Below are 13099 nucleotides of genomic sequence, written 5' to 3'. Positions count from 1 at the left end.
TTTCACATCTCTGTTAATATTTTATGAATCACTAATGGCTGTGCCACCAACCAAATTCTCAATTAGAAATGTAAGGAATGAAACGTAGATTATACCAAACATTTTGGACCCTTCCATTCCAAGTTCCAACAATGGAAAATACCAAGTTAAAAACTGCAAACAAAAGAAGCAACTTCTTACCACTATATCATATTTCAGCATATTTTTGGTAATCATTCTTTTGCAATAACACAGCTTCTTTTTGAGGAGTAATCATGCCTGTATTACCACCAAATAAAATTCATTGTGAATTATATACGGTCACATTTCAAGGCCATGTTTATGGGTTGCTATGGGACTAGTTTCGATGTTTAGTTGTTGAATTTGAGATGGTTTTGAAGTATAAATCGAGTTGAGCTTTTTAAAACTCAAAGCTTGAGCTTTAATGATGTTTTCTGTTTAAGGGTTCGTTTTTAATTTATATTACATTGGGACTGTTGTATATATGGTATATATATGTCATATAAAGTTTGGAATAATTTAGATAGATTTCGATGGCATTTAGGAGAGTGCAAAACTCGAGATTCCTGTTTCCTACAACAAACGGTCCACCGTTTGGGAGTAAACGATTAACCGTTTCCTGCTAGGGAACCCCAAGGAAACGGTTAACCGTTTCACAAATGGCAGACCGTTTTTGGTGATGATTTTGAACCCCATTTTTGTATTTTCTCAAAATTTGAGGTAGGGATACCCTAGAGAACTACAGGGAAACCTTGGGAATGAATTGTTGGACCTGGAACAAGGTTAGATTACTTGGTTAATTGTTCTTTTGTTATTATGGCAAGGGCCCGGGATAGTCGATCGTTCTCCTAACAGGTCGGCCAACATACTTGAAGTGAGACTTAAGGTAAGAAAAGTATAATGTACCATATGGCATGACAAGTTACTTGATCGTTGATTGTCTTGTTAGGCAATGGCAATATGATATACGGGCTCGATTGATTAAGCGATGTGATACATGAGTGCCAGGTTATGGCACAGGCTCACCTGATTAGGTGATGCGATATATGGGTGCCAAGTTATGGCACGGGCTTACCTGGTTAGACTATGCAATATGTGGTTACCAAAGTAAAGCATCGACTTGCCTAATTAGGCAATATGATGTAATGAATACGATTATTTCTCATATATATAGTTGATTATATCACGTAAATATTGGGATGTTATTATTTAATTCATTTCATGACGGTAAAGTGGATAACTGGTTACTATATGTATTTTTTTTATTAATTTTCTTGATGAGTCCTTGTGACTCATAGGTGCTTTATGATGCAGGTAAGGACAAGGTGAAACTAGAGCAGTCATGAGGCGACGGTCTTCTCCGGTGAATGTACATATGGACCATACTGGCTTGTGTGTCGAGTTGCCATGAGTTGTTTTAGGTTGTATCAGTTGTGTATTTTGAATTTTTGATCGTATAAAGTCCTTTTTGGTAAAATTTTCATACAGGGATCTTCGGAACAAAGTTTTAGTGTTTTTATAATGTCCGTTTTTAGGGTTTTAGTTTAGTGAAGTTTTTAATATCATCACAGATTTTAATAATTAATTAATCTATTATTACTAAACTAATTTATAAAATAATACATGTGACGTGCCTTTAGATTATAACATTACAACTTGGTATTAGAGCACCCATGATTTTAAAGGACCTGAAGTCTGGTCGAATATATACATTTGCTGTGAAGACGAGTCGACTCATGGTATAGTAAGTATTTATATTATTTGCTATTGGACTACCTGCCTAGACTATTATAAAGTATGTTGGAAAAAATAACATAGAGATGATTGTGATAAGAATATGTGTGTGACATATGCATATTGGTATTGATAATTGTTGAATTCTGAATGGTTGGTAGTTTTGGATCACGGGTACATTAGATCATGCAGCGGCGATTTGGTCGTGTGAACCGCGAGCTGGGGCTCGGGGTAGGTGGTGAGGAAGAGCATCCTTTACCACCTCAAAACTAGGAACAAATGTTTGCTGCCATGCAAGAGACAATTAGGCAACAAGGAGAGCAAATTCGAGACTTGAGAGAGCAACAGGCTCGTCCTCCACATATACTGGCACCTCAGGTAGTGCAACCGAATATGGGGGATCGTATGGAACCAATTTATGAGCAGTTTAAGAAACAAAACCCGCCTATGTTTGAGGGTGGCATCCACCGAAGGCAGAATAGTGGATGAGTATGATTACCTCTATCTTCGACTTTATGCGGATTGAGGATGATGATCGGGTACGATGTGTTGTTTACATGTTACGTGATGATGCTCAAATATGATGGGAGAACGTATCTCAAGGTCATAATTTGAATACCATGACTTGAAAAGCATTCTGGGCAATATTTCATTGAAAGTATTATAATAATTCTATTCGTGCCGCCCAAGTAGAAGAGTTTGCACGGTTAGTTCATGGTAGCATGACTGTGACTGAATATGCTACCAAATTTGATAGATTTGCCAAGTTTGCTTCTGATGAAGTGGCCAATGAAGCGGCACGAAAAGCCAAGTTTATCAGAGCCTTGAAAGAGTACATTGCCAAAGATGTTATTATGGCAGCCAAATAACTAAGGGTTGTGAAGACCTATCCTCAAATTGTGGGTTTAGCCCTCACCATTGAAGGGGCTCAAGACTTGATTAAAAAAAAGAGTAATCAGAGGAAGGATGCGTGGAAGACACTGTCTGGTACTGGAATGAGCAAGGGCTCCAATCCCAATGATCAAAAAAGGAAACCAATTAAGCCACCAGTTATGGGTTCAAATAGAAGGTTTCAAGGTAACCGGGGCTTCCATCGAGGCAGAAATGAAGCTTGGCAGTCTTACCCTGAATATTCAAAGTACAAGTGATGCCACTTCGGCGAATGTCGGTCCAAAGCCTGCTTTTATAGTGCAGCAGTATGCGATTTTAGAAATAATTCCTCGCAGTTATAAAAGCCCGAGACCAAGAAAGAAAGCCCTATGGTTCCTCCTCAAGTATTTTCTCTGACCCAGGTAGATGTAGAGGCTAGTCCTTCGACTATTATAGGTGTGATTTCTATTGGTGGTATTATGTTTACTATTTTGATTGATTCAAGTACCACACATTCATATATCTCTAGTAGAATAATTAAAAATTTGAGTAGACCATGTGATATCGTGTCTAGTGGGTTTAGGGTTTAAGGTTGGCTAGATTTAGAGGATTTTGATTCAATCCTGGAGATGAACTGGTTGGCTAAGTACAATGCTACCATAGATTGTAAGAGAAAAATAGTGACGAGAGGTGAAATCCTATTTCTTTTTAAGGGAAAGATTTAGGGATATAGGATTCCAATGATATTAGCACTTAAGACCAGAGAATTGTTGCAAGAAGGATGTATAAGATTTCTGGATAGTGTGATAGATACCACAAAAGATACACTGGAAGGATCGGAGAAGGTTCGGCTAGTATGTGAGTTCCCAAATGTGTTTCTGGAAGAATTACTGGGACTACTACTAAAGAGAGAGAGATTGATTTTAAAATTGAATAAGCGCCAAGGGCTGAGCTAGTTTCTAAGGCCCCGTATAGGATGACACAGGTAGAATTGAAGGAATTGAAAGTCGAGTTACAAAACCTGCTTGATTTGCATTTTACAAGGCCAAGTACTTCTCCTTGGAGTGCACTAGTTTTGTTTGTCAAGAAGAAGGACGGGTCACTACATATGTGCCTTGACTATCGAGAGTTGAACAAGTTGACAATAAAGATAACTCTTAGCTTCATTTAGTTATGCACTATCATAAGGTAAATTTTTGTGTTATATTTGGCTCATCTATTAGAGCATGTTCAATAGAGATGCAAATAAATGGTGGAAAGCTAAAATATAGATCATTTAACAAAAAAAAGCGCTCCAATGGTGTGCCAAAAAGTGATAAAAATTTGGCACATAGTAACTTTTGTGCCGAATTTGGCACAATATTTGTTATGAAGTAAAATTTACGTCACAATTAATGCACTAATTTTTTATTTACATTTATGTCATTTGTATTATTTTATAAGTATATTTAACTATAGCATTAAATTATGAAATATTTATAATATTTTTATTGTGTTACAATACTAAAATTTAATGTAAATATACCACAAAGATATTTTTTGTGCCAAATATAACATAATTTTTACATTTCTCATTGGAAATGGTCTAAGTGCTCTTAACTCACAATAGAATGTGTAAAATAGCTAAGCATCCATTTTTTTGTTGTAATGAGGACATTCCTTGAATGAGAGCATCTATCTTTTTGGTGGAATGAGAGCATCTATTTTTTTTGGTTGAATGAGGGTATTTTTGAATGAGAGCATCTATTCTTTTAGTAGAATGAACAAAGGTATTCCATAAATGAGAGCATCTATTTGGGCATTCCTCAAAATGAGAATGATACAATACAAGGAGATCCAAATAGTCATTTTGAACTTGTCCTTAAATTAGGAGAAACATTGTTACTCTGTTGCAATCTTTTTTTTCAAAAAAAAAGAAGAATAGTACTTTATCAAATGAGCTATTATAGCTCAAATATTTAGCTCATGAATAATGTTTAACTACATATAAAGAAATATTATTTAGTAATGTATAAATATTATATTTTTGTTAAAGTGTGTAATATTATTATATATATATATTTTGAAATAAATAAAATATATTAAATTAAATAATTTTTTTTAAAGGAATTATTACATTGAAAATATAAAATGATATTTTATTTACAAAAATATCTCCATAAGGTAAAGACAACATTTATACTTTATATGTGATTTTAATTACCAAAATACTACTTACACTATCATCACTTACACAATCAGACGATAGTTGCAGGGTGATTACTACGTGGTTGCACAGTGATTGCATTAGACGAATCAGATGATGGTTTCACTTTCAGGGTGGTTACTAGGTGGTTGGCCGAAGGTTGCATCAGACGAAGGTTTCAATCAGACGAAAGTTTCTGGGTGGTTTCTGGTTGGTTGGCTGAAGGTTGCATTAGATGAAGGTTTCAATCAGACAAAATAATTGTTAGCAAAATGTTTAGGCAACTGTAATGCAACTGTTGTGAAACATTAAAAATCAGAACATTGTTTCCACGTACATAACTCTAGCTACATGTCTCTTAATGAATTAATATGAATAAATTCACCATTAGAAATTTAGAAAACAATAAAAATACAGCAGGATAAAAATTTACTATAGTATTGATGTGATTTTTTTTTATTATACATAAGTTGGATTGTTTGGGAACTCCAGTTCAACTTTTTTAGATCTGCCTTTTATGGATCTAAAAATTGAAGTCAAGACATTAGTTTTATGCAAATTAAACTAGATTTCCAATTGAATTTTTGTTTCGTAGTAGTTTTTCTACACCTTTTTTATAAATTAGATGCAGCCCCTGTTTTGATTGATTCTGGTCGTCTTCTCAGGTGAAGTCGTCAGAATTAATTGTGGTTCTCAATCTGATTGAATTTTCGTTTCGATTGCGTTGGGTTGCTGCGTAGTGGTGCGATGGTTGCGCGATAGTTGTCCAGGAAGTATGGATCCTGAGTTGAAGGTGTGTGTAAGTGGTATTAGTATAATTTTTTTTATTTGAATTGTATATTTGCTTATTTAGCCAACTGAAAGTATTTTTATAATATTATTAGTTTTTTTTAGTTAAAACTAAAAAAAAAAACCCCTTTTTTAAATGATATAAAGAAAATGTAGTGAAGCTAATATAATAAAATATAAAAAAGTGAAGTTACAGTGTGAGTGAGTTATTAGGAAGGATTTTATTGAGAAAATGATACGAGTGCTGATAACAAGAGGTTAAGGAGTAAAGGGCAAGTAAGTAATTGGACAAAAATAATTCCGCGTCAACGTTGGCGACCCGGTTTTGGACTGCGAAGCCTTTATAGAAAGAACTATGTTTGGTTATTACAATTTATATTAATTCAAATGAAACTCAATTCCACTCTCCACACCTTTCCCAGAACCTTCCCTCTCTACTACTCTAATCAATCTTCACTCCCTCCTTTCCTTTTATTTATTCATTTTAATTAATTAATTAACAATTTTGTATTCATTTCTCTTCCAAATCCTTTACTTTAAAAATCAAAACTTTTATCCAATGTCTTTCCCCACTCACCACCTCCCACTCCCACCTCCATTTCCATCGGAATTTACAGACACACCGAAACCCATCATGACCAGCAACGATAACCTCTTCATGGGTGACCCCACAAACTTCACTACTCCAAACGACAAGAATTACGCTCTCAGTGGTAAGATTATGCTTAGCGCCATAGTCATCTTGTTCTTCGTTGTAATTCTCATGGTATGTCTTCATCTCTACGCACGTTGGTACCTCCTCCGTGCCCGCCGTCGTAACCAGCGCCGGAATCGGAACCGCCGTAATCACCTAGTATTTCACATGGACACAACTACCTCAGCCACTGCCGCCGCCACGCGTGGGTTAGACCCGGCTGTTCTTAATTCGCTTCCTATTTTTGTCTTCTCATCCAAAACCCAACCCGATTCGGATCCCAACACCGCCATGGAATGTGCCGTGTGCTTGTCTGAATTCGAAGAGAACGAAATGGGTCGCCGGTTACCCAAATGCAACCACAACTTCCACACCGAATGCATCGACATGTGGTTCCACTCCCACTCCACCTGTCCCCTCTGCAGATCTCCAGTTGAACCGGGTCCGAACCCGGAGCTTGAGATCCTGACCGAAGTATGCGTTGCTGAACCGGCCCGAATCGAATCGGGTCACGGAAGCAGTTCCGGGTTATGCTCGGAATGCGACCGTACGTCTTCTTCTTCTTCTTCTGCGATGGGTTCATCGTCGTTTGGGGCTCGGAGAAAGCCGTTTGAGCTTGTGGGTGTGTCTATTGAAGTTCCGAGAAGGAACGAGAGCTTTGGGAGAATAGAAGAGGAATCTAGTTATACCTCGCCGTCGGGTCAAACGTCGTCGTTTAGGTCTCCGATGAGTCGGATGTTATCGTTTAAGAGGATTCTCAGTAGAGATAAAAGAGGAAGTGGGATGATGTCTCCGTCGGGGAGTGGTACTCCGACCGGTTACAGCGCCGTGAACGAGTTGGATATTGAGCGAGGCAAGGATGTGACTCACTGAGTTGGGGACATTAGTAAATTACTAAAAAGTGGAGAGTTTGACTCGAGAAGACAGAAGAGACTTTGAGGGTAAATGTGTAATTTTGTACGAATTTGTCGCGCTGCCTTTTGTGTGACGATAGAATATTTGACTTGTAAATAATATCTCATTTATTTCAACAAGAAAAAAAAAATCCATTTAATTCATTTTATTTAATGTGAAGGGAAGGAGTGTACCTTTTTGGGTGGACCTCTTCAATATAATAAGCTCAATATTTATAATTATAAATTAAAAATTTCTTGTCTATTTTATTATTTGACCATATGAGGAATTCATTTTCCTTATTTATTTGTTTATTTTTTTTTTCTTAATGAGAAGATATTTTTGGTGTATTTACAATCATGAACCAAATTGTCATTTTCAAGTCCTACTTCTTCATGTGAGTATTTGGAGCTTTTTCTCCTAAAATAACAATATTGTTGGAATTTACGTATTACACGTTTTGTTAACCCTTTATTATATAGATATTTATACGTGGTCAAGCTTAGAATTCCAATCACTTTTCAATATTCCAGTTAAGAGGTATGATAGTCAAGAATAAATAGAGAAAAAAAAGAGCATTGTTTACTCTTCGACTATTAATTCTCCAAACAAAATAAAATAAATTTCAGAATTCTGAGTTACCAATAATATTGGTTATAAATTTATATATGAATATATGATAAAGATAGCATATGCATAGCAGCCTATGTAGACTAACTGGTCTGGTCCGCAGCCAATGTGGTGGCTATATATACACCTTTTTATTATAGAACATGAAAAAGATTAGAAAGACTATAATCTAATCTAATAAACCCGATTGCCATTAAAATTGGACAGTGACACCTCACTTCACGTTACTTACGAAACTATCACGCTTCCACAATTATTAATTTATTAATGGAATATTTTATCATCATAAATTTTAAGAAAAATATATATATGCATCTACGAGAAACATTAATAGGTTGCTTTCAATGATTAATTTATTTGGTTCCCTTTTTTGAGGTACTTAAATCAATTTTAAATAAAAAATAAAAAAGTGGAATTTTCGTAAGGACTTTACTAAATAAGACCTAATCAGGTCTATAGTTTTGCACAAGTTAATCAACCAAAACGAAGTTTAATATAAAATCTACGCGAAAATAAGGAAACACACCAAAGAAAAAACAAAGTGAGTTTGTTTGTATTTGCATTAGTTTGCAAAATGAACCAAAACAATCAATCGTACTTTGTCTTTGTGGGCCTCTTTATTGACGCGTTTTTCTAATGTTGTACTACTATAGTACTTGTATTCAAAGAAGAACACGGTTTTCCACTCTATAGGATCCTAAGTCTAAGGTTTCAGACCAAAACGAAGGTTTCTTAATGCCACCACTTAAAAGAGTACCTTAGAATTTTCTCGAGGCTTACATATTTATGGTGTAGTTACATGGCAATACAAGATTATATAGTTAGTTTAGTTATGACATGAGTACCCCTGATTTTATACAACATTTCTCTTCACTTTCCAAGTAAACCCTCCAACAAACAATAATGAAATGCATAGAAGTCGTTGGAAAAATCAAACAAAAACTCGTTGAAACCTTAGTCCAATAAGCAAAAGTACAAAGAATTTCTTTTACCTAACGCGCTTTTGTCAAAACCTGAAACTTTTTTATACTTTTGCATTGGGGCATAAGTGTTTCTTCAATGAAATTGGCTCATTTGGCCCATTCACGAGGATGGAGCAAGTAAATACCAAAAGAGTTAAAAGTGGGGAAACAAAATTATAATAACATGTCAAATCAAGAGACCAACTGCTCCATCTAAATGATTTTACATACAAATTTAGTGGCATTACTTTTTTTTTAATTTATTGGGGACAACTAAATCAATATACGTAGTAGTTAAGAACCAAATTTACTTAGCAATTTTGATTTCCTAGCATCTTAAATTCAAATGAAATATGTCATGAGAGAGAGATAGATAGGGAGGGAGAGCTACTTGGTCCATAAGAAAATTTGCTTTTCTTTTACCTTCACATAATACAAAATGGTCTTATTAAAGGGCATAGAACCAAAGATAAATGAAGCAATGGTGGTAGTACTAATGATTGCATTCGAGTAATGATGTTAAATATAGTACATGAACGATGCTACCCTTGTTAGTTATAACTACAGCTACAATATTTAAGGTCATTCCTAGCTGCTTTTATTTCACCATAGATTGCATTTATGGTAAAAACAGTGGAAACTAACCTGCCAACCACATGTGTCATCCTGCAGAATGTAGATCAACTGGCTCAACTAACCGAGACCTTCTCTTCTTCCTGTCAGGAGTGCACCTTAGACCATTAATTTTACCATCTTGCACAGAAAATTTGCAATTTGGTTGTAATTTGGAAGTATCAACAGAAGATTTCTTTCTTCTAAGGTTTTCGTTTTCTCCGTTCCTACGTTTTACTTTTGGAGACTTGACTCTCTTTCTTGACAAACGAAACTGGGTTTCCTCTCTTTTCTTGTCTTGCCTAAGGAGTCGAACATGAAAAGGGTTTGCTGCTGTGTGGCAAACAGAACCACCATTCACCCCACTCCTGTCCAACTCAACATCCCCATTATTCACCTGAAGATAATAGTATAATAAGAAAAGAAAACATCAACTTTTAGATATACAAAAACAAAAATTATACACAAACTTCTGGATAAACAATGTTATGAACGGAAATGTCAGCAAATAAGCAAAAACAAGAAAAAGTACCAATTGCAATAGTGCAGAAAAGCTTCGAGCCACATCATATTTTTCTTGACCTTCTACAACTTCAGCAAACGATAAAACGTTTCGATCCTCTGCTTCAACAGATAGTTTATCGAGAATTCTTTGACCATAAACATGAATATCAAATTCCGGATGTGAGTCCTACAAGAATTAAAGTTGTATTTATATTACGAATATTCAATTTTAAGCTAAATAAAGTAGAGTGACGTATTAAGACTTACTTGCTCATCGAGGTTGTGCTCGATTTTCTGTTTCCATGTTGTGACCCTTGCTGCCAGTTCACTCTGCTTCTCAGTTTCAGCTATGCTAGCAAGGAGAGCATCCTATATGATGGCACATAATTAACTAACCAAACAACAGCAAAAATTCACAATTTACGTTTTTAAAAATTATCAGCCCATATGACTAGATGAAAAAATATTATATATATATGCATAATTCTAAGCAACAAAAAAAAAACATAGTAACAGTATTTTTCTCTTACAACAAATGCATTACAAGGCAAAATAACTATTAGCATAATCCATATAAAAAGTTATAGATCAACACTCACCAGATGTGAGCGACAGAGATCTTCTAAACTTTCATGAGGATCTTCATCTTCGTGTCCAAAAGCTTTATTAGCGCCAAAGTCATCGCCATCATGCTGCACATAGATTCATAATTAATCAATCAAAGTAAATCACCTAATGCTACATTATAGTTATAGAATAAACAAAATAATATCGGCCAAACCTTATCATTGTTAAAAAGTACATCTTCATCCATAAATACATTATCAGGCATGTCATCATCAGGTACCCCAAAATCAGGAAATTCAGAGTGGTTTTCATTTTCATCATTGCCATCCACAGAATTGGAAAAGTCATCAAAAGGTTGATCTCCCCCATTGATAAGAGATTGCCGTAGCTGTATAAAATATAGATGGATAACAAAGAGAAGCAAATGCCAAGATTTTACCATCCAAATTGCAGCAGAACTAGCTTCTTCAAATAAATAAACAAATACCTTTTCATAAATTGGAGGGGACTCAGACTCCCTTTGTCTTTTGCGGGCATGACATTGCATCTCCCACAAATTATTAAGATATGGACTAATAGTACCCTGCAATCTTGCAGGAGGAAACAGTGTTGATACTGACACAATCTTTGTAGAAGCAACCCGATTCCTTTTAAAAACTTTAACTGCTTTGTGGGAAGGAAAACAAAAAACAAGAGGCAAATTATAACATTAGAAGCCTAGCCAGAAAACTGATAAAATACAGCAAGCAAAAGAAAAGTTCTCATATGACCTTTTCTAAAAGGTTTAACTTTCAAGTTGCCCAATTCATGGGGATTCAAAGGCTTCCAAGGATCATCATCTTCTTCTGAATCATCAAAGTCCCGAGGTTCTGAATATCTATCATCCATATCAAAACCATCATTCCCATCATTAAACATACTGGGGCAAGGAGGATCAGGCACAACATTAGAGTTATTAGGCTCAAAGCTGCAACCAACCAATGGAGACCGATTGGCATTAACATTCTGACCCTTCCTAACTGATGACTTATGTGAAGCTCCCCCAGAACACTTAGTAGGTGAAAGGAAGCTTTTGCGTCGAGAACTTCCCTTAAAAGCACTATTAAGACCCCTTCCAGTTTTATCCCCATTCAAATACTCATGCACAGACACTGCATCACAAGGATCTAATAGAATGAAGCCTCTGTAAAGATCACTAGTGGCCAACTGCAAGCATATTATAAAGATTAATGGTGAAAATTTCACATTTTTAAAGATAAGTATCTAAACAAATGGATTCTGCTGCAATACCAGATATGATTCCAATTCCCCATCACCAGTATTATCCAAGCAATCACCTTCGATTACAACTAAATTTGCTGGAGGCTTAACAAAATGATTTGAAGAAGAATCATTGTCATGTTGAGCATCTAAGCAAGTTTTTGCTTCAACTGCAGGGAAGATATCTCAAAGCTGTTAACTTTGCAATATATTCTCACCAATCACCATAACTTCGTAAAAGCAAAAACTACCTGGGATGTCATCTAAACCCCAAAACAAATCATTTTCTTCATCACCAACTCCCTCAGCACCTTCATTTTCTTGAGGCTGGAGAGATGTCCCCTCTGATTGTTCTTGCTGTCTGCTCGCCAAATTTAATAACACAAATATTAGAAGATGTATTAAGGTTCAAAAAGTATTTAGTCATACATGTACAGAAATATTCGGTTTCACCTATGCCGCATCAAACAACATTAAGAATCTTTATCTCCTAAATCTCAGAAAGCATATTGCCAAAAAAAAAAAAATAACAAAATTCAAACCTTTTCTGAGAAAGGAACTCCAAAGCACGTAAAACTAGGGAATATAGGTATTCGACTTTTCGACTATACACCTGAACTGAACCTTGAAGTAGTAGAGCAGCTAAAATCCAAGATAAAAATGACATTTTTTTAATGAGTAAATATATATATAACAAAAAAAAAACGGAAGAGGAAGAATTGAAATGAAGAAAGAAACCTTCAGCGAAATTAACAGCAATATGACCCTCAGGCTCGGTGGGTAGTTCGCCGGAGCAAATCTTCAACAGATAATCTTCGAGTTTATGGGCAAGATTGACTTCCCAATTAGATACTAGGTCACGCTCGGCCTGAACCCTGTGGTACCCTCCGGCGCCGCTACCGCCAGCACCACTTGATTCTTCTCTTCCGTTACTCATTTTCTGCAGAACCAATCACGTCGTATCGCATTGTGGTGTAGTCTCATTTGGGAAACCTAGGTATTCCGATTTTAGGGGCTCTTCAAGAAAAAAATGGAGCAATTTTCCCTTTTTCTTAATTGTTTTTGGTTGAGGAATGAGAAAGTTGGGGTTTTGATTGTTTCCCAAGAAAATTGGAAAGAAAATATTTGAAATTTGGGGGTTGAGAATTTGCAGATTAGTGGTGGAAGTGGAAGTGAGAGAGGGAGAAGATAGAGAGTTCGAAAAAGTTTGGTTCTCACCAGTTTTCCCGCTTCCTTTTCATTTCTAGTTTCTTTAGCTTTCGGTTCGGGCCTCCGAGTTTGAAATTTGAAAAACCTGGGCCATGTTTATACGGCCCATGTTTACATATATATTCTTTTTAATTGCAATTTTCTCAATAATTATTAAAATAAATTTTAAATTATCATCATTAATTATAA

The 13099-nt window shown here is 35.6% G+C and overlaps 2 protein-coding genes across 2 annotated transcripts; one reads left to right on the top strand and one right to left on the bottom strand.

Annotated features, from left to right (window-relative positions):
- The first annotated feature begins 5784 nt into the window (after positions 1-5784).
- Positions 5785-7545, top strand: LOC133030835 (RING-H2 finger protein ATL2). The gene has a single exon (XM_061103749.1). The coding sequence runs from the start codon at positions 6138-6140 to the stop codon at positions 7143-7145; it is 1008 nt and encodes a 335-aa protein (XP_060959732.1). The 5' UTR covers positions 5785-6137; the 3' UTR covers positions 7146-7545.
- A 1604-nt stretch (positions 7546-9149) lies between these two features.
- Positions 9150-13018, bottom strand: LOC133030834 (condensin-2 complex subunit H2). Its single transcript, XM_061103748.1, has 11 exons — positions 12440-13018; positions 12244-12343; positions 11953-12062; positions 11732-11871; positions 11212-11647; positions 10929-11104; positions 10656-10829; positions 10474-10566; positions 10142-10243; positions 9903-10061; positions 9150-9767 (listed from the first exon to the last, which is right to left on the bottom strand). The coding sequence occupies exons 1-11, from the start codon at positions 12636-12638 to the stop codon at positions 9420-9422; spliced, it is 2037 nt and encodes a 678-aa protein (XP_060959731.1). The 5' UTR covers positions 12639-13018; the 3' UTR covers positions 9150-9419.
- Positions 13019-13099: the final 81 nt, after the last annotated feature.

Source organism: Cannabis sativa, chromosome 9, assembly GCF_029168945.1.
Source record: "Cannabis sativa cultivar Pink pepper isolate KNU-18-1 chromosome 9, ASM2916894v1, whole genome shotgun sequence".
NCBI classification, from domain to species: domain Eukaryota; kingdom Viridiplantae; phylum Streptophyta; class Magnoliopsida; order Rosales; family Cannabaceae; genus Cannabis; species Cannabis sativa.
This window is presented reverse-complemented; position numbering and strand designations above follow the sequence as displayed.

Excerpts from the sequence above, each read along its gene's own strand:
- LOC133030835 (XM_061103749.1), top strand. The coding sequence starts at position 6,138 with ATGTCTTTCCCCACTCACCACCTCCCACTCCCACCTCCATTTCCATCG.
- LOC133030834 (XM_061103748.1), bottom strand. The coding sequence starts at position 12,638 with ATGAGTAACGGAAGAGAAGAATCAAGTGGTGCTGGCGGTAGCGGCGCC. Across the intron at positions 10,830-10,928 it reads CCCCTCCAATTTATGAAAAG|CTACGGCAATCTCTTATCAA; the intron begins GTATTTGTTTAT and ends TATTTTATACAG. Across the intron at positions 9,768-9,902 it reads TTTCTGCACTATTGCAATTG|GTGAATAATGGGGATGTTGA; the intron begins GTACTTTTTCTT and ends TATTATCTTCAG.